Below are 20,830 nucleotides of genomic sequence, written 5' to 3'. Positions count from 1 at the left end.
TTTACTCTGCTCCCATCTCAAGGGAAGGGGCGCCACCCAGAGTCACACACAGGCAGGGCGGAGGCCACTCTGCCTGGCTCCCCAGGTGGGGTCTATGGAACATTCCAGCAACAGCTTGGACACTACTCTCCCAAGAGCTCAAGAGGCAAAGTTAGATCTCATAAGAGGCAAAGTTCTTACCCCAATAAACACACACAGAAGGGGATCGTTCATACGGAGCCAGCCACCCCTCCCAGCATGAACCAAAGTCTGAAGTCCTGAGCTTGGACCCTGAGTCCCCAGCGCATCCCTGGAGGGTCGGGTGATGGTCAAACACCTGGCCTCCGGTCGGAGAGGCCCTGGCTCTAGTCTCTGTTGAATGAACATGTACCATCTACATGTAACTCTGGCCACCTAACTTCCCCAAGCCCCAATTTCCCACCTGTGACGTGGGTAATGAAGTGTCCGCTTCCTAGAGACAAGAGATGGGACTGGGCATTTAGCTTGGTGCCTGGTACACAGTAAACACAATCACTGTTATTACTATTATCATTCGCTATTATTGCTGTTGTCGTTGTTGCTGTTATCTGATAATATGTCCTGTTTCGGAAAGAGAAAGTGGCAGCAGCTAGCCGAGCAGGCTGAAGGTTCTTTTGCCCGGCAGCAGGACGGACGAGGGCCCAGGCCTCCTCGCTCCTTGGGATTGTGGAGCAGCAGGGCCCGACCCTAAAATCACGCCGTGGGCCTCGGCACCACACACACTCAGCAAGGCCAGCAACTCTGCCTACCCCATAACAGACTGGCTGCCTCCTCGGGGCAATCCCACCCACCAGGTGAAGGGACCCGGAAGTCCACAGGCCTCACAGCCAGACAGGGACCCGGTGCCCCTGCCCAGGTCACCTGGACCGCCCGTCAGCCTCAGCTGTCCTCGTAACCAGTGATGCAGCACCGAATAAATGTTAACTTACGTACACCTCACAGAGCCCTGCAAGAAAGTAGATTTATTATCCCCATTTTACTGATTAAGAAAGTGAGGCTCGGGACAGGAAACAACTTGCCCAATGACACACAGGTATTAAGTAACAGGTGAGACTCGAAGCCAGCTCTCTGCGGCTCAGAGCCCGAGCTCCCAGGCCCTCGAAGACCCAGACTCCAGCCCTCACTTTACCCACGGCGCTCCCACCGCCTTCCCTCCCCAGCTGTGGATGAGAGCTGGGGAGGGAGTGAGGTCACTTTGAGGCTGCCCGGATCTGGGCAGTGGTTCTAACTGTGCTGTCAGGAGCCTCGAGTCAGGCAGCCCTTGCTTTTCTGGAGGCCAGGTAGGCAGCCAGGCAAAGCCCAAGGCCATTTCCAAGCCTTCAGGTAGGGACCGTGAAAGAAATGCTGTGAGAAGAGATGAAATGTCCTCCACTTGGAGATTTGTTTTTTCAAAGCAATGTCGGTTTAGTGACTACCTTTGGGAAAATTTTTTTTAAAAAAAGAAAAGAAAGAAAGAAAATCAAGATTTTTTTTTCCCTTTGTCTTGGATACCAAGGAGAAAGAAAGCAATCTGGATTGACTCTTCTCCCAGAGGACTCCAGAGTGGAAATTCACCATACGGGGAAGGAGGTGGAACTTAAGAAAATGGAGACCTGAAGGGAGGGAACAAAGCTGGGAGCAGCACAGAGACACTTGACAGACAAGGTGTCAGGAGGCCGCCAGCATCTCACTGGGTGACTGTGGGCAAGCCCCACCCCTCAATCTCTCCATCTGTAAAATTAAGGGGCTAGAAAGGAAGTCTCTTGGGACTCCTGCTGCAATCAATATTCTGCACGGGACTCACAGCCCATGAATGTTTGCCCCCATCAAGGGCTCTCAAAAGTGATGTTTATTCACACCTGTTGGCAACCCAGGCCCAGCACAGGAGTCAGAGGCACTGGGCACACAGTCTCTGCCCCTTCGGCCCCATCGCACTGGAAACATCCAAACTGGTCAGGGGGCAGGAGCAGAAGCAACCAGCCTCACTTATTCCTCACGATGCTTAGCGGCAGAGAACACGTCCATCTTACAGATGCAGAAACTGAGGCTCAGAGAGCTTCACAGGGAGCCCAAAGCCACCCAGCTACTGAAGGGCTGAGTGAGGATGTGAACCTCCAGGAGATGGTGTTCAAGGGAGCTGGGCTAACACCAGGACCAGGTACAGGATAGGTGGGCGTGCTATGGAATGGCGGGTGGTGGGTTAAAGGCAGAGGCTGGGCCCCTCTCCCAGAAACGCGTGGCCCACACTGAGTGATTCTGACGCAGTATAGCACCAGCTCTGGGGGCCACTGCAACAAGGCCTCCACAGGGCACCAGCACCAGCCAGACACAGCATCTGGCCGCAGTCACCAGGTCTCCAGGACACACAGAGAGAAGGCGGCAGGGCCGGGCCAGACGGCTATGCTCCTGACTCTGAGGTCAGGGAACCAGGATCTCCAGAAGGATGGCCTGAGAAAACCAAGTGCCAGACCCCTGGAAGGGGTGCACTTGCTGGCTGCCCACACCGTTTCCCAACCCCCTGCCCCCAGTCCCTGCTCAGTGGCTTCCTCATGTGGATCCCTCCTCTCTCTCTCCACCGGTGAATTGATGCTCCCTTGCTCAGCCAAGAACCCCCTAGCGCCCCTCCGGTCAGTGTCCCTGTTCCCTGGGCACCCCCTGTCCCACCTGGATGAGTCTGCTTCCCTATCCAGACTGAGCTTCTGGGTGGCCTCATTCCGAGCCCACCCTGGAGGGGTGTAACCCCTGGGAGATCACAGCAATGTCAGGACATCCCAGCCCAGGTGCAGAATCTCTGATTCATTTCAGGTCCCTAACCAGGGAGGAGAGCCTGGCCCCTCTTCTGGCCATAATTACACAGTGGCAAGCCCAGCAGAAATCCTCCCAGGGTCCACCCACTCCAACAAGCAAATGAGCACACACAAGGACTCCTAGGCTTGAATTTGAATCCAGAACTGCCCTGGCTCCCGGACCCAGGGCCACAATCTGCATCTCTGAGACCTCCAGCTGGGTGACACCTACCTGAGAATTAGCCGCCCAGATTCAGCAGCTCCAGAAAAACAAAGGGACCTGCCTGAGAATTAACCCCCCCAGATTCAGCTCACTCTAGAAGAACAAAGGGAGGCTAAGACACCCCTCCCCAGACTAGGGCAGCCAGGATTTAAACTCAGGGCCCCAGGGGCCCCAGCCATCAACCCCAGGGCCTAGATCCACCACTGAGGCTTCCCTTAGAAGAGGACTCTCTAAACACCCAGGTCCTGAAAGCCGAGCAGTGAGCAGCAGTGAGCAAAGCTCCAAGAGGCCTCAGCTTTCACAGCCCCCAACTCCCAAATGTGCGGTCCAACTTGCTGAAGACCACAGAGGGAGTGGTGGTAAAACTGCCTTGATTAGGTGCCTGCGGTGTCTCTAGGTGTCTTACCCAGCAGTTCTTTATTCTTCTATGGAGGAAGCAGTGGCCCATTTTACAGGTGAGAAAACCAAGGCCTGGGGGACTGGGACTTACACAAGGACCCATGCTGGGCCCAGAGTACGATGCAGGCGATCACCCCAACACCCAGGGGTGTTAGCCTTTAGGCTGCCCTGCCTCAGACAGGCTCCCAGGTGGAGAAGGGCAGAGTCCCCAGCAACAGTCACAGGAAAGGGAGCAGGAACGGTACCGGCAAAACAAATGGCGATGGCAAAGACAGTTACAGAGGGTGGCACCGCGTGGAACACCAGAGAGCTGTTTAATTCCCAGCCACAACCCAATGGAGTGGGTAGGTACTTCATTGTTTTCATTTTGCATATGAACAGACTGACTTTGGAGAGTTTATGTGACTCCTTCCAGCCACACAGCTGGCAAGGGACAAAGCCAGGATGTGGAGCCAGGCCTGCTTTCTACTTCACAGGCTTGTGGGAAAAATAAAGGAAAAAGTAACACGTTTTAGGGACTGACCTCTTCCCTCCGGCCCAGGGATCCTGAAATGCGTTCCTCCTTAGCCAAAGACCTGCCCTGAGCCCTCACAGCCGCAGCTCCACCCCTTCCCACACCTCCTGCCCAGTCTCTCCTCATTTTCCAGCTGCCAGAGCAAAAGAACGAGGCTCACTTACTGTGTCTGGGGCGGTGAGGCCGCTGGGTCTGGGTCTGCGGGAGGAGAGCAGAGGCAGAGCCCGTCAGGCCAGCGGCTGGCCCAAGGGACTCAGCGCATCCCCGCCCCCTTTCCCAGCTTCCCCGGGGGCCCCAGAGACGGCCCGCCAGCCCGGTGCCTGCTGCGTCCCTGCCCGCCTTCCCCCAGCCCCACACCATCATTAAGCTCCCCTACCAGTCCTACCTGCCTGTCCCCACCCCTAGCCCCATGGCCCACATCGCAGCTCTGACCAGAACCAGTCACGCTGCCTGCTCTGGGCCTGCCCTCACCCGCAGCCCCTCAAGGAGCCCCTTGTCCCCAAGCCTGCAGGAACTTCCTGCCGGTCCAGTCCCCAGTCCCTCCCGATGACAGAAGCTGCCATTTAACACCGGCCTTATCAGGGCCTTCCCGCCCCCAGGGCTCTGGGAGGCTGCGGCTCTGGCAGCTGTGATTCCCTGGGAGAAGCTGCGGGGAGAGGGGAGCTTCCGAGAGACAAGCTCTGGGCAGTAACTGTCGCTGAAGCACAACCGACGGCCAACCACTGCCATTGACGGCCAACCACTGCCATTTACGACGTGCCAAAGTGCACCAGATGCTGCAGGAATGCTAGGAATCTCCAATTCCCAATGGGAGCGATGGAATGCAGCTTCTTCCCAGTGGTCTGTCTTCCCTTTCTGCTTTCTGGGGACAGTGGAGGAGCCACAAGGCATCACTGGGAGCCTGGAGCCTCCACGCAGCCCTGAGCTCCCTGTAGCCCCCGAGGCCCGGAAATGGGAAAACCCCGGGCTTCCAGAGCACCTTACCAGCGACGGGGGCGGAGTCCAAGTGGATCAGTGGGGCGTCTTCTGCCTCCTTCTCTGGAGCAGCGCCTGGGACGCCCAGGCCAGCACTGGTGTCCTCATCATCATCGTCACTGTCATCAAACTCAAAGGCCTCGCCAGGGTCGTCCTCTGCCTCGGGGGAGGGGCCTGGGCCTCCAGGAAGCAGCCGATCTCCTGGAAGGGAGGAGGAGTTAGCCCGCTGTGGGGTCTCAGGGTTTGGTCCAGAGAGAGGGCTGGAAGTGGAGAGCAGCTGGGGGTCCGAGAGAGAGCACGCGGGCAGTTCCCAGAGACTAGATTAAACCCATGCCCAGGTCAGGTGGCCCTCCTGTGCCCCGAGGCTCCTGTGGTTGGCTTGGGGCTCTAAGCAGATGGGCAGTAGACGGAGGGCAGGGAGCAAGCTTCCAAGGCGAGCGTGTGTGCATCTGGACTTGAATGTAAGTCTCTGGTTTTCTTGTTTCCTACTTTCCTATTTTGTAAGCAAGGGGGTTTTATAAATGCATCTGCCCACGTGCGTCTGGGCACACACCTTCGTGTGTATTTCTATGTGTGATACGTCTTTGCATTTTGCGTATATGCGAATGAGCTCGGCACCCTGCGCTTTATTTGGTATGCACGGGGGAGGGGAGCCTGAAGGCAGCCAGCTTTCAGGTACCAGGGCACAGACTGGATGGGGCAGGGCTCGGGGCCCGGGCTCCCAGCATGAAGGTCAGCCCGGCCTTACTCCCTGCTTCTCTCCCCTGGGAGGACCCCTGCCCACATCCCGTCTCTGTCTTAGCCTCTTGTTTCCTTCATCTGTTCCTGTAAAATGTGTAATGATTTATTTTGCCCCTTTAAGGGGGCAGGTCCTGGCCTGGGGTATGTCGCCAGCCATGTCACTAAACAAGTACGTTCCAGCCATCAAGGCGTCAGCCACTGCAGCCACCCCAGTGGCGCACCCTGAGGGGATTCAGGACCGAAAGAACAGGATGCTGGCCCCAGATAGCTAAAGCGCATATCAAAGGAATGATTTCAAGGAGCCCAGCCTCCTGCACTTCCCATATACTGAAGAGTGCTAAATTCATTAACTTGAGATGCCTGGTTTTCTTTAGTTAACACTAATCTTTTGATGTTCTCACTACCTGATCTTTGTTGCAAAAACTCCTATATATCCCGGCTCCCCCCTCACCTCTTAGGAGCGGTCCCTCAGAGCTATCTGAGAGGCTGCCTCCCGGGCTTAAGTCCTCAGTAAGTCCATCAAGTAAAACATAATTCTCTACTTTGAGGTTGTGCATTTTTTCTCAGTCGACGGGCAGAACTCAGCAAACTTGAACAAGAACTTCACTTGATTCATTAAACAAGTGAAGAAGTGGATCCTCTATTCTAAGGAGCATAACAAGCCGTCGCCTTCGGCCCATTTCAGCAAGCTGAGGTCCCCAGTCTTCTTCCTTAGAAGACTTCTTTCCTAGAATCTGAGCCTAAACAGAACCTCAAGCGTCCATTTAGCCCATCTCCCTACCTCGTGCAAACCCACTCCCAAACCAAGGGACAAGGTGGGCTGGTTTTAACCTGATCGCCCCTCCCTGGGCTGCCCGGAGCAGGCCTGTCACAGCTCATGTCACACATTTTAGAGCATGAGCTGGGGGCCCACCCAGTCCTGTCTGGGTCCCCTTCACCTCTCTGAACCTTGGTTTCTTCCCTGTAAATTGGAGAATGAAACAGCACCTACCTCATAAGGCTGATGTGAATGTGACGTGAGATGTAGGTCAGGGTTTCTCAGCCTCCTATCGGGGCGGCATGGTCTTTGCGCTGGGGGGCTCTACAGGATGTGTAGCAGCATTCCTGGCCTCTACCCTCCAGCTATGACTACCAAAAATGTCTGCAGACATTGCCAAATGTCCCCTGGGGGACGAAACTGCCCCTGGTGGAGAACTGCTCTGGTAGCTGTAGCTCTTGGCATAGTGCCTGGGATGCGAGTGTTACACAGTGACACCTGCTGTAATTTCTGTCCTCTCCCTGCCCGAGATCCTTGAGGACAGGACTGTCCACAGATGGATCGATAAGTAAATGGGTGGGGAGGTGGATGGAGCAGGGAGACAGCTAGACGGGCCAGAGGATGGACAGATGGACAGATCTGATTCTAGCAGTCTCACTGACCAGAAAAATCCAACCCCCCCGCCCCGCCCACAGTGACCTGGGGTTTCCAGAGCAGAACATTTTAGGTGCAAGTGTATCAAATTCAAGAAGACCCTTCCTCAGCTGCTTGACTGCAGCAGAAACCCAGAGCTAACCGGCCCTCCCTGGTCACATTTGGTATTACTTTTGATACTGCTTTCAACACTTCCGTTTTGGATATGTATATGTACACGCATATATAAAATGTGTGTGTATAGCATCTTCTACTGTTCTCCCCTTGCTCATTCCACTCCAGCCACACTGATCTCCCTGCTGTACCGTGAAAGTGCCAGCTCTGCTCCTGCCTCAGGACCTTTGCACTTTCAGTCCTGGGGTCCAGAATGTTCTTTCCCCCAGGCGTCTTCTCCTGCTCTCACCTCCTTCAGGTCTTTACCATATGTCAGCTTCCAATGAGGCTGCCAGGACCAAAACTGCCCCCAGTGACACCTGGGGGCTCCCGATTTGCCTTGCCTGCTTTCTTTTTCTCTGTGGCCCTTATCAGCATGTGACACACAGTATGTTTTATTTATTTTACTGTCTGTCTCCTCTGCTAGAATGTAAGCTTCCTGAGGGTAGGTATTCTTGTCTGTTTCACTGTCATATTCCCAGCATCTGGTAATGTGCCCGACATATGGTAGGCACATAATAAGTATTTGCTGAATACACATACACACACACACACACACACACACACACACACACACACACACTCCTATTGTCAGGTCTATGGGTTGCAGTTTTAAAAGTTTAAAAAATACTGGAATAAATGACCACAAAGTCCCTGCCCACTATTTCTGGACCACCAGATTCAGACCTATCCTGACCAAAGGGGCTTCAGTGCCCATGGTCCTGCCCACTTGAATCTGCTGGGCAGACAGTGGGGGGAGGGTTCCCTTTGCACGTGGCCTGTATCATTATAGTCACTACGGTCTCACAGTCAGACCACCTGGGTTCAGACTCCAGCTCTCCCTTATACTGGCTGTATGAGTGTCAAGTTATTTCACCGCCCTTCCCCCTACCCCACCAAGCTGCAGTTTCCTGATCTGTCAAATGAGGACAATAATAGTAACTGCCTTACAGGGTTGTTGGGAGGATGGAATGAATTGACAAACATTAAAGCACCCAGTGCGAGGTATGGGCTCGCTAAATGTTAGCTGTTCTTACGATGACGATTCGACTTACCATCACTGTCATTGCACCATCATTATCATTATCGTTATTACTATTATTATTGCCTTGAGTCACAGCCCAGGCCCTGACCCTGGGTGAGATGGAGAGCCCCTCCCCACTCACAGGCCAGGCCCAGCCCCAGGTGACCCGGCCCCCAGGCTGTGTCCAGGGACTTAGGTTACTTCTGCACCTTCTCCCTTTAAGAGTACAGATAGCTTCAGTTAGCCCAGCAATCAACAGTCATGCCCGCATCCAGTGAACTGTCCCCGAGAGCCCCTGGGCTGGGAGGTTCAAGCAGAAGACAGACATGGCCCCTCAATGTCAAGGAGCTCACTACAGGGTGAGGCAGGCAGATACAGCCAGAGAATAATGTAAAAGCCCAGAGACTGAGCCGGTGCTAAAGAGAGGAGGGGGCTTATGTGGGGCACGGCTTTGGCACAAGGCTGCCCCAGTGCAGAGCCTTAAAGGGGGAGCAATGGTCTGACAGGCTCAGGTTACGGGTCAGGGGGTATTCCAGGCTGAGGCCAGAGCAGGAGCAGAGCACAACAGCAAGTGGCCCAGTGGAAGTGAAGACGTGAGCAAGGACGATGGGGGTGAGAACACGGCTGCGAGGTGCTGGGGGGATTTGAATTTATTCGTGAAGACCATGGGAAGCGCTCAAAGAATCAGAAAGTGGCAAAGAGACTGGTTCAACCAGATGAAACCAGCCCGCAATGTCAGATACACCCAGAACAGTAAACTTTCATCAAATGTTTGCTGAACGGAACTGAACTGATTTCATCATAAGATACTTTCGCTCTCAGTTTGCATGTCGGGCCCCTTGGTGTGTAGGAGAAAGGGTTCAGGGTGCCTATGACAGTGGCGGGGGGTGCGGACATCCTGGGACCCAAAGCCACGGCCATGAATCAGGAAATGCCTTTGTCCCCAAGATTCTGTTCAGGATCCTGAGACCCAGGCAATTAGACACAGCTCCTTATCAGAAGGAAAAATCAGGAGGCCCATCCCTGGATAACTGAGAGCTGAACTGAGCCCTTCCCACCCATCCAGACAGGTGGCAGGGCTGGAGGTGACCACACACGCCTGTGACGTTCCTGGACATGCCCCGTCCATGGGAGAACCCACCCCAGCGAGTCCCCAGCGAATCCAGGAGGCCGGGACCCAGGAAGCCACCCCACGCTATGGAGAAGGTGTGTCCACCGTGCTGGTCCCCCACCCTTCAGAAAAGAACACAGAGACTCGGGGGGGAAGAGAGTCCTCCCTGGGCTCTGCCCGGGGGCTCAGAGCAGAGCACAGGCGGCCCGTCCTGCCAACACCCCAGTGATAGCAGCTCCCATGCACTGAGCCATTGATTACCACATGCCAGGGTCCCACCTGTATTTAAACCTCGAAACATCACAGGAGAGGGTATCGTTATTATCCCCATGTTTGTGGGTGGTGAAACGGAGCCAGAGAGACACCAAGTCACTCAGCTGAGCTCACAGTGGCAGTGGCAGGGTCGGACTGGAGAAAAAGCCCTGGCTTGTTACCATTCTGCTAACTGCCACCCCCCAAAAAGAACAAGAGGTCAGGAAGCTGGGCCCAATGGGAGAAATGGCCTTGCATCCAGCTCCTCCAGGATGGGGTCCGGATTCCACCAGCAGTGTCCAAGGCCCCACTGTTAGGGGATGGGGTCCGGATTCTACCAGCAGTGTCCAAGGCCCCACGGTTAGGGGATGGGGTCCGGATTCTACCAGCAGTGTCCAAGGCCCCACTGTTAGGGGATGGGGTCCGGATTCCACCAGCAGTGTCCAAGGCCCCACTGTTAGGGGATGGGGTCCGGATTCTACCAGCAGTGTCCAAGGCCCCACTGTTAGGGGATGGGGTCCGGATTCCACCAGCAGTGTCCAAGGCCCCACTGTTAGGGATGCCGGATAAAAATACAGGACATCAAATTGAATTTCAGATAAAAAAACAATTTTTTTTAGTATAAGTATGTATTTTTCTGCTTTCTTTTTTTTTTTTTTAACTCTAGCAGCCCCACCACTGCTAGATGACCCGGCCTCCTCCTCAGTTCCTTAGCAGATGGAGATGGATGGCCCCGCCCAGTCCCCTGAGCCCCAATTCCCCACTCTCAATTCATAAGCTTTACCCCCAAGCACACCTCAGTCCCCGGAGGGGCTCTGCTCGTCTCCCCAGGGGACCTTAGGGAGAAAGGTAAAGAGTCAACCCTTGCCTGGAGCCCGCTCTATGAGGAGGAAATCATTATTTCCATGTTGTAGGCAAGGAACCTGAGGCAGAGGGGTGAGGCCACTTGCCCAAGGGCACACAGCTAACCGCCAGCAGGGCCACATTCACACCTAAGGTCAGCCTGCTCCAAAGCTAGCGGCCCTGGGCCAGGCCCCACGGCCCCGTTCAGAGGCGGGAGGTGCAGGCACCCGGAGTACCATACCTATGGCAGCCTGTGGAGGATGGGAGGAAGCCATCAGACAGGGTGCAGCTCACCAGCACCGTCCCAGCGCTCGCCTGCAAAAAGAAGGCCAGAAATCTGATCAGAGGACGTTCAAGGCCGAAGTTCCAGCGACAGAGAGGGGTCACTGACTCGTGACCTGTGCACGCCAGCCTGCCAACTCTCACCCTGTTCCCCAGCCGCTTCGGGAACACAGGACAGCACCAGCAAGGGCCCAGCCCTCACCTTCATAAATCATTAACCCGCAGAAAAACCAGCAGCGGCAGAACCCTAAGCCATCTTCCCAGAAGGGCCCTGCCTCCACGGACCTTCCTCTGCCCAATACCAAGGAACCTCGGGAGCCTGCTGGGTCCAGCTAGACTGACAGGTGGGTCCCCACTGGCTGACAGGTGAAACTCCAGCCTCAGAAGCCAGGATCACACTCAGCCCCCGTGTTGCAGAAGCTGGATCACACCTGAACTGTCATGGACGTGGCCGGACACTTCCTCCTCCACGGGCGCCCTTGGGTCCAGCCGCTCTCCCCAGCTCCCGCCCCAGTGGTCCCACGGAAGGCCATTCACTCTCTGTCTCTCCCTGTGCTGCACCCACGAGGTTGGCCAGTTAGCACGTGGGTGTGAGGGAAATAAAGGGCTTCATGGAGACAGGTGGCTCGAGATCTGGGCGGAATCCCAAATGCTGGGAGCTGGGGGCAGTTTCTCCAGGCCTCGCAGTGGAGGATCCCGCAGCCAAGAAGCCAGTGCCTCCACGGGGCTTCCTGGGCCCTGGAGCCAAGCTTGCCCGATGCCCCCTGCCAAGCAGTGACGGAAAGAGTTCTCCCCACTCCCGGTTCACACCCCCGATTCTGAGCTAGAGGCAGTCCTTCTAGACTTCCTGGGGAGGAGGGGATCGACCCTGGAGGGAAAGCCCCGAGCCCTCCTTTCTAATCAGCGCCTGACACAAACTGGCTGCGTGCCTATTTTCCTTTCCAATCCTTAAAGCCTCTATTTGTGTTAGCTGGTTTCCTAAATAAAAATAGAATGCATGTAAAGGGCAATTAATTAATAAGAGCAAACATCTATGCAGTGCCTACTATATCTCCGACATTATTCTGAGCACTTTACAAATATGAAAATCCAAATAATCCAAATTATGAGAAAATGAGGCCCAGAGTGGTTAAGTAAGTAGCCCAAGATCACACAGCTAGTAAGCATCAGAGCCAGGGTGTGAACCCAGGCCATGGGCCCCAGTGTGTGCTCATTATGTAACCACCATGCTCTACTGTCTCTCAAAGTCCAAACAATACAAAAGATGTACAATGAAAAGTCAGTCTCTCAAATCCCCCAGGAGTGACCACTATTACTGGTTTCTTATGAATCCTTCCAGAACTATGCCATGTATGCACCAGCTTGTTTATCCGTATATATGCCTTGTTTTATACAGGAGGAAGCACATTGCACACCCTTTGGTGCAACCACTTTTTAAAAAAATTTTTTTAATCGAAGTATAGTTTATTTACAATGTTTCAGGTGTATAGCAAAGTGATTCAGTTATACATGGGCACACGCGCGCACGTGTGTGTATACATATTCTTTTTCAGATTCTTTTCCATTATAGTTTATCACAAGATATTGACTACAGTTCTCTGTGCTATACAGTAGGTCCTTGTTTATCTATTTTATACATAGTAGGGTGTTAATCCCAAATTCCTAATTTATTCCTCCACCCCCCCTTCCCCTTTGGTAATCATAAATTTGTTTTCTATGTCCGTGAGTCTACTTCTGTTTTGTAAATAAGTTCATTTGTATCGGTCTTTTTAGATTCCACATATAAGTGATGTCACATATTTGTCTTTCTCTGTCTGACTTACTTCACTTAGCAACCACTCTTCTTGCTTAAGAATCTCCATGATCAATTCAGAACAGTACACAGAAATCAGTCTCACTTTTTTAATGGCTGCATAGTATTTTGGGGCGGATGGGATATACCATAATTGACATAATCCCTATCAAGGGACACTGAGGTTGTTTCCAGGCTTTGGTGTTATAAAGCCTTCCTCCATACACTTGGCCTTGAGCGAATGGATGCATGAACCTGTCAGTCACACTCCTGGGCGGGATCTGCTGGGTCAGAGAATTGCACTTTTCATTCTGACTGAATGCAGATTGCTCTCCACTAAGTGTGTGACCGTGTCTTTTAGTCCCACACTGAAAACTCTCAGCAAAGGGTTGGGGAAAGCAAACTAAAATGTCTGCAAATCCCTTTGCAAGTTGAAAAGTCAAACAACAGCTGCATAGCAGTCCCCCTGCAGGTCTGTCCTCCCTGTGGGCTCATTCAGAACCACTGAAGAAGGAGCAGGGAGACATACCCATTTTGCAGGAGAAAAAAGGAAGGCACCCAGCCCAGGTTCATGTGCAAACTGCTCCTTAAATATTTTCTTTAAGGTATGTACATTGTGTTTTTAGGCATAATGCCATTGCACACTTAATAGACTAAGGTATAGTGTAAGCATAACTTTTATATGCACTGGGAAAATAAAGCGTGACTTGCTTTATTGCAATATTCGCTTTATTGCGGTGGTCTGGAACCCAACTCAAAATATATCCCAGGTACGCCTGTACTAGTCATGGTAACTTTGATCACTTAGTTAAAGTGATGTCTCCCTGAGGTTTCTCCACTGTAAAGTTACTATTTTCCTTTGTAATTAATAAAAATCCTGTGGGGAGAAATATATATATATATATTTTTTTCTGATCATGCAGAAGCCCAGGATCCTTCCCTCTAGGCCAGAAAGTGCAATGTCCTCTCCTTTTTCCTCATTTTCAGGGGTGATTCCTGCGCTCCCCTCCAAGCCCAAGGCTTTCCCCAGAAAGGAACAGAGACATCAACATATAAGGAGCTCAGAGATTTATCTGCATTATTTCATTAACAGATGAGGAAACCAAGGCTCAGAGAGGTAAGGATTCGCCCAAGGTCACAGAGGCAAGTGAACAAAGTGACAACACTAGGATTCAATCCAGGGGTATTGACCCTAAACCCTAGTCTCAACCCCTTAATCACACGGCCTCCCTGGACTTCAGGGCTGGCATCTGGGAGGCGTTTGCTGCAGACTAATTGGGGGCAGTGAGGTCCCTGGGCAAGGGCCCAGGCCAGCAAGCCCCGTGCACACCCACAGGCCTGTGGTCACCATTTTGCACACACGTGCCCCAAGGCTCAGAAGGATGTGAGTGAGGGAATAGGCATGGCTCAGAGCAGCACAACGCCCTGCTAGAGACCCTCATGGCACAATAATTAGAAAAGAATTCAAGGCTACCTGATACCACCTGGGCCCACTACTCAGTAGCCATAATACCTTGGATGAGTTACTTAACCCCCGTCTCTGTGCCTCAGTTTATTCATCTGCAAAATGGGGATTAAAAAGTACCTACTAGGGCTTCCCTGGTGGCGCAGGGAAGAATCCGCCTGCCAATGCAGGGGACATGGGTTCGAGCCCTGGCCTGGGAAGATCCCACATGCCGCGGAGCAACTAAGCCCGTGCGCCACAACTACTGAGCCTGCACTCTAGATCCTGCGAGCCACAACTACTGAGCCCCCGTGTCACAACTACTGAAGCCCGCACACCTAGAGCCCGTGCTCCGTAACAAAGAGAAGCCATCCGCAACGAGAAGCCCGCGTACCGCAATGAAGAGTAGCCCCCGCTCGCCGCAACTAGAGAGAGCCCGCGCACAGCAACAAAGACCCAATGCAGCCAAAAATAAATAAATTAAAATAAATAAATTTTTAAAAAACTACTTCTAAGAAGTACCTATTTCATGGGGTTCTTAAGAAAATTAAAAGTAAATACATGCAACACGCTTGGAGGGGTCCCTGGGACACGGTAGTCTCTGGCTGTCATTAACACCCAGGGCACAGACCAAGTGTGATGACCAAGCTCTACCTTGGGAGTTGGGGATCCAGGCTGGAGTCTCATCTCCACTGGCAGCTGAGCTGAGCCTTGGTGTCCTCATCTGTAAAATGGGGTTCCTGCTACCTGGCCCATGGGACTCCCAGCGGCATCCCTGAGGTCAACCACAAAGCCCCAGCAGGCTCAGTCAGTGCCAAGATGCCCGTCCTTGACGTGTCACCACCAAAATGGGAAACAGCAAATGGGACCATGTGCCTGGATTCTGCATCCCAGGAGTGTGAGAGACCCTGGAGGAGGCTCAAAGGGGAACCCCAAGGGCTTCCAAGCCGTGAGGGTCTGGGGGCAGCCAAATCCATCTGCAGGCTGGGCTCTGCCTCCTCCTCTCGGTGTGACCCCAGGCCCCCCCTTGGCCTCTCAGAGCTTCAGGCTACATCTCTGTAAAGTGGGCATGACAGCACCCGCCCGGAGGATGCCACAGGCTGCCACAGCCAGGAGCCGGGGCGTAGGTGTGAACATGAGCAAACAGGTGGGGTTGCTCGGCTATTTCCTTTTTTTATTAAGTCTTCCTTGAGCTATGCATGGTCTGGAAGCTTCAAGGTCAGAGGCTGAGCTGGAAGAAATGTGTTGTGATGCCCCTGAAATGAGCCTCGCTCTTAAAAGCGATCCAGAACCTTCCTGCCACAGCGGTCTCTGGCAAAAGAGGCCGTCTGGCTGGGGAAGGAGCATCGACTGAAAACCAAGAGTGGCCCAGCAGGATTATCTACAGAATTATCTACACTCGGGGATTCCAACTGTTTCTAAAGTGCAGAGGGGAAAAGGACAGAAGGAAACTCACTAAGGTATATGAACAGTGTTTGCTTGGGTGGCAGGGCTCCAGAAGATTTTCTTTTGACCCTCTTTTCATTTTTCTGAATTTTCCAGATCTTCTACAGTGAGTATTATAAGGAGGGAAGATGAGAAGAAGCATTCTCATTTTTAAAAAGAGAACTAAGGCAAAGCATCACAGGTCGGACCAGACAGTAGCTGCAAGATGGTGTTGAAAGGGTGGGATCTGTTGCTAGATCTGAGTTCGAATCCCAGCTCTGCCACTTCCAGCTGTTACAATTCACCCCCTTCTCCCCAGCGCCCGCCTCACAGAGGTCCTGTGCTCATGAAACGGGGACCGTGGTGTGTGGTGGTGTAGCTCTCAGCCTGCAGTGGCCACTGTTACCACGGTGATATTCACAGTGCTCCAAGTGGGTGGTAGGGTTATGGAGACTTTCTTCTTTGGGGGGGTCATCTCTTTAAAAACGACTGCCAAGACTGGCTAGGCAGGCAGACCCCCTGAACGGTGCTCTTGCCCGTGACCCTACACAGAACGACCAGCAGCAGGCTGTCCTTCTCAAGCACATTCAGACAGAGCGAGAAGCAAAGGAGCAAGCCCAGCTCCGGGTGTGCCCCCCAAGCAGGTCAAGTTCAGTGACTGGGACCACCCAAGAGCGGCCAGATTAGCACTTCCCTCCACCCGGGACAGCCCTGCTCACCACAGCAGGTGTCTTCCAGGCTCTAATTTAATCAGACCCTTATCAGTTCCTCCTTCCTCTAGAGCTCAAGGTCCATCCAGCCCAGAGGCCCGGCAGGAAACCCTCCTCCAGCCTGCACGCACCCGCCCCTCCTCACTAGTCCCTGAGATTCACCCCATCCCGGACCATCTCCCACCTCCCACTCAAGTGAATGGCCCCATCAGCTCCCCCTGAATGAGGCCTGGAGAAATACACCAGGAAGGCTCCTGAAAATCAGGGAGGCTGCACAAACCAGGCCAGGAGTTTGAGGACAGGGAAGGCGGGACTCGGAGGGGAGGGGAGGGGAGGGGAGGGTGGGCAGGGGCCCAGGTAGGCAGGCAGGCAGGCAGGCAGTCCCAGAGGGAGATGCTGGCATAACGGAGTCGGGCAGCCTTGCCAGAGGAAAGGTAGATGCCACCCTGTTCTGCACGGAGGGAAACAAGGACCAGGATCTGGCCCAGGCCCCCACCTCCAACTCTGGCCTCAGAGGCACCCTGTCTGCTAGAAGCCAGGAAAAAAGTGCGGGACGGGAGGTAAGACCAGGGGTGTGGACCAGAGCTCCTCCTGCAACCACAGACTCTGGGAGGCCTCTCCAGCTTTCGGCCCCTGTCAGGTGTGAGCTTGACCAACACACGCCCACCTCTGCTGCCACAGCAAGGGTTCCAAAACACACAGCCTCAGACTCTTCCTCGTCGCCTTCGCCTTCGGAATGCAGGTCCTCAGCAAGGCCCTCCCTGACCTGCCGCACCATCCTCCCCACCGACCTCTCTGGTCTGGGCGGTTCCCACGCCCGGCCTGACTGTTCCAGCCCTCATGAAGGGCTTCAGGCCCATTGCTTTGCCGACCTGTTCTATATCTCTGGGTCTTTGCTCAGGTTGTTTGTTCCCTCCAGGGAGAATTCTCTCTCAGAACCAAAAAGCAAACTCCTACTCAACCTTCAAAACCCAGACCCTTCTCCTCTGTGAGGCCTCCCCAGACCCATCTCATGCAGTGGTTCCCAAGCCTAGTTTAAAAAATACCTGATTCTGTGCTCGCTTCGGCAGCACATATACTAAAATTGGAACGATACAGAGAAGATTAGCATGGCCCCTGCACAAGGATGACATGCAAATTCGTGAAGCGTTCCATCTTCTTTTGTTATACAGCAGCAACTAACACAACAATGTAAAGCAATTATACTCCAATAAAGATGTTAAAAAAAAAAAAAAGAAACCTGTGTCCCAGGCCCACAATTCTGAATTGGTAGCTTGTGGGTGCAGCCTGAGAAAGTCTATTTTCAAAGAGCACAGGTGATTCTGGGATACCTACAGCCCCCATTAGAACGGTCTCCCTCCCTAGACTGGCCTCTTCTTTTCGTCTCAGTGCCCAGAGCACCGACCCACACGCTAGACAACAGCTGAGCTGCACTGAACTAAGCCCAGAGCCTGAGAACTTTCATCTGCTTAGGATCCACTCACCGAGGAGCCCATGAGGCTGGCGTATCCCTGAACCTGGGGTGGCTGCAGGTGTGGGGCTTCCTGACCAGCGGAGGAGGGGCACAGGCCCAAATGGGAACCTCAGCGCAGGTGTCCTCTGCCCTGCCCAGAAAGCCCGGGGCCAGGAGGAAGAGCAGGGTCTGCAAGCTGTATGGTGGGGGCACCTCTGCCCTGGGAGTCCCTCATCGCAAACAGCCCCCCTGCTGCAGACTGTGGAGGGGGCTAGCTCGCAGGGGCTCTGGAGAGACAAGGTGCCTTAGCCAAGAGAACACAGGTGGAGGTACAGCAAGAAGGACACGTGTCCAGGACTCAGAGCCCTGGAAAGCACTCAGCCTGGGGTCAGAGAGACCAGCTTCAGACGCTGAATCTGCGCTTGCCCTCCAGCGGCCAGACCTCAGGAAGTTACTCACTCTCTCTGTGCTTCCTCTCCTCATCTGTCAGATGCAGATGTAAGTGGAGTGACATCTGAAAATGCCGGTAGGCCCTTAATCAATGTTAGTTCCCTTCCTGGAGTTCCTGCCGCTCCTGGAGGACAGCGTTGCCCCATTCTGCAGATTGCTCAACTGAGTCCAGGCCGACGGTCCACCAGAATACCAGCCCTGACCTTTGTGACCCTCGTCACCCTTGAGATCACAAAATGATCGTCTTAGAAACATAAGAGCTGCCGTCTCCCAGCACTGCCGTGCACCAGAACCCCTGCTGAACGTTTTACAGTGTCTGTCTAATTTAATTCCCACAACAGATGAGGAAAAGGAGGCTGAGAGGCTGAGGATGTTCCCAAGGCCACGCAGTGGCTGAGCAGGGTCCCTGGGTTGTGAGCTGGGAGAGCCGGGGCGGGACCTTCGGGCTGGTTCTCACGGGATCCCAGCACAGACCAGGTGCCAGGTGGCTGAGGGCGCGGGTGAGTGGGGGGAGCATCCTCCCAGACCCTCCACAGCCCGTGGCGGGAGCCTCCAAATGCCAGAGGGACACAGGGCCAGCTCCTCTCCCTGCCCACTAGGCGCCAAGCCACTCAGTGGGCTTCCTGCCATGGGCAGGGGTGAGGCTGGCCAGTGGCTGAAGCCTCAGACAATGGAGGCTCTGTAACTGCCCGGGGTAAGTGTCCCCTCTCCCTAGGCGTGCCCCCGGTCAGTGATCCCCAGGCAGGACAGGTTGGGGGCAGGCCCCTCCCACACCAACCCCGGAGGAGGCCTCTGGGCAGAAGGGACCCCTGGGGGCTGTTGCTAGGAAACCAGAGCCAGCCTGGAGAAGCTGCTGCCACCAGAACAGCCCCCAGACCCTCCCCATCCTTCTCCCCCTCCTCCTCCTCCTCCCCGCCCCCAGGCACATTAACCCCTTCGTCCCCAGAGGTCCAGTCCAGGCAGAAGGCCCCAGGCTGAAGGGCCAGGTGAAAAATTGCCAATCCGAGGGTCCCATATTCTTGGCCACATCCTGGGTGGCCCATTCAATGGGGCTCCACAGCGCACACACCTGGAAGCTGGAAGAGGACAGCATGGAATTTGCACCACCCCTTCACCTTTCTGCGCCTCAGTTTCCCCATCCAAAGCCCGGGCCATTTAGTGCCAGGGCGGCTCTAGAACACTCATACCAGCAGTAGAGCATTTTCATGCCAGAACCAAACCCAAGAGGTGGCTTTGTTCCCTCCTTTTCATGGACAGGGAAGCTGGGGTTCAGACCGGGGAAGCAACCTGCCCAAAGTCACCCAGGAAGCATGAAGTGGGACCAGGAAATGGAGGGGTCTGACTCCAGGCAATTTCACGGAGCTGGATGTGGGGGAAGGATGGACGGCCCAGGCTGCAGAAATGGCCCAGGCAAAGGACCTCCGAATGCTGGGCCGCTCCCAGGCTCAGGACTCCAACCTCATCTTGATCTGCGCCTCCCCAGGCAACCTCACCCGTTTCGTGGTTTTTAAGACCATCTCTACGGTGACACCACCAGCCTGACCTTCCCTGGAGGAACTCCAGACCTCTGCCCAGAAGTATGCCTGCTCGGCACGTCCGCTCACTGGTCTACGGGGCATATTGATCTTAACATCCTGATGGCCACCCTCACTCCTCCCAGGCGTCCCATCTCACCTGACAGCAGCTCCAGCCTGCCAGGCGCTCAGGCTAAACACCTCAGGCTCATTCCTGGCTCCCCCCTCTCTCTCACACCTACATGCCACCCATCAGCAAACCTCGTTGGCTCTACCCTCCAAACATGTCTAGAATCTGACCACTTCGCACCACCTCCCCTGCTACCACCCTGATCCACACCACCATCATCTCTTCCCTGGACCATTAAAATAGCCCCTTGACTGGTCTCCTGCTTCCCGCTTTCACCCCCCTACCCCCCACCCCACACACTTTGTTCTCAACACAGCAGCCGAGTTACTCTTCTCCTCAAAGCCTCAAATGCCTTCCTACCTCATTCGGAGTGGAAACCAGGGTCCTCACCTTGGCCAACAAGGCCCTACATGATGTGGTCCCTCCACCAACTCCCTGACTTCAGAGCCTACCTCTCTCCCCATAGCTTTTCTACCCTAGTCACAATGACCACCGTGCAGCCCCTCAAACACTCTACCACAGGGCCTATGCACTTGCTGTTTCCTCTGCCTGGAACACTGTTCCCCCAGATATACACATGGATGACTCCCTCACCTCCTTCAGGGCTCTGCTCAAAGGTCACTGTGTCAGAGAGGCCCCCTCCAACCACCCGCTTTAAAATCGCACATACATATCCCCATCACACTCTTTCCTCTGACTCTGCTCTCCCCGCCTTCATAGTATTTAACATCTCTGGGAATCTATACATTTTAGTTGTTTACATCACTTTCCTCCTACCAGAATGTGGACATTATCGTTTATGTTCATCGCTCCATCCACAGCCCTGGAATGGTGCCTGGCACACAGCAGACCTCAACACACACCTGCTGCATGAAGGAAGGGATGCTGGTCCACACCAGCCGCGCCACCACCATCAGAGGAGGGGAGAAGGCGGCCGAGGCCTGTGGGGCACCCGCTCTTGGGGCCGTGCCTCCTCCTGCCCGAAATCAGCCTCCGCCAGGACAGCTCCTACCAGGAGAGCTGCACAAACAGAGTCAGTGCCAAGCTGTGCAAGAGGCGCTTCCCCCAAAACCAGTCTCGGAAGAGGCCTGGGGCCCATGCCAGGGTGTGATCAGAAGAGGGGTGTGGCGGGTACGAGGAAGGACTTGGACTATTTTTACAAACTCGCTCCCAAAAAGACCGCATTCTTGCTCTCATGAGT

General features: G+C 54.3%; 1 protein-coding gene, 1 long non-coding RNA gene and 1 other non-coding gene across 12 annotated transcripts in view; 2 read left to right on the top strand and 1 right to left on the bottom strand.

Annotated features, from left to right (window-relative positions):
• Nucleotides 1-20,830, bottom strand: part of ARHGEF10L (Rho guanine nucleotide exchange factor 10 like) — a 160,361-nt gene that overhangs the window by 98,384 nt on the left and 41,147 nt on the right. For 8 of the 9 annotated variants that reach the window (XM_059914797.1, XM_059914762.1, XM_059914825.1 and 5 more), the window contains 3 exons: nucleotides 10,671-10,744; nucleotides 4,904-5,095; nucleotides 4,084-4,117 (listed from right to left, as the gene is read on the bottom strand). In XM_059914797.1, the coding sequence (XP_059770780.1) occupies nucleotides 4,084-4,117; nucleotides 4,904-5,095; nucleotides 10,671-10,704 (260 nt within the window). In that variant the 5' untranslated portion in view covers nucleotides 10,705-10,744. Of the gene's footprint in view, nucleotides 1-4,083; nucleotides 4,118-4,903; nucleotides 5,096-10,670; nucleotides 10,745-20,492; nucleotides 20,581-20,830 lie in introns of those variants that run through there. The other variant, XM_059914808.1, reaches the window with a different exon arrangement.
• On the top strand, nucleotides 5,154-14,347 carry LOC132359932 (uncharacterized). Of its 2 annotated transcripts, none has more exons than XR_009500985.1 (3): nucleotides 5,154-5,355; nucleotides 13,491-13,620; nucleotides 14,230-14,347. It is a non-coding gene; the product is annotated as an uncharacterized LOC132359932 (long non-coding RNA). The 2 variants fall into 2 exon arrangements; XR_009500986.1 differs by lacking the exon at nucleotides 5,154-5,355 and adding an exon at nucleotides 10,982-11,055.
• Nucleotides 17,137-17,243, top strand: LOC132355134 (U6 spliceosomal RNA). The gene has a single exon (XR_009499541.1). It is a non-coding gene; the product is annotated as a U6 spliceosomal RNA (small nuclear RNA).

Source organism: Balaenoptera ricei, chromosome 1 (genome assembly GCF_028023285.1).
Source record: "Balaenoptera ricei isolate mBalRic1 chromosome 1, mBalRic1.hap2, whole genome shotgun sequence".
In the NCBI taxonomy this organism is placed as follows: domain Eukaryota; kingdom Metazoa; phylum Chordata; class Mammalia; order Artiodactyla; family Balaenopteridae; genus Balaenoptera; species Balaenoptera ricei.
Note: the sequence above shows the minus strand (reverse complement) of the source record. Positions and strands in the feature narration are given on the sequence as shown.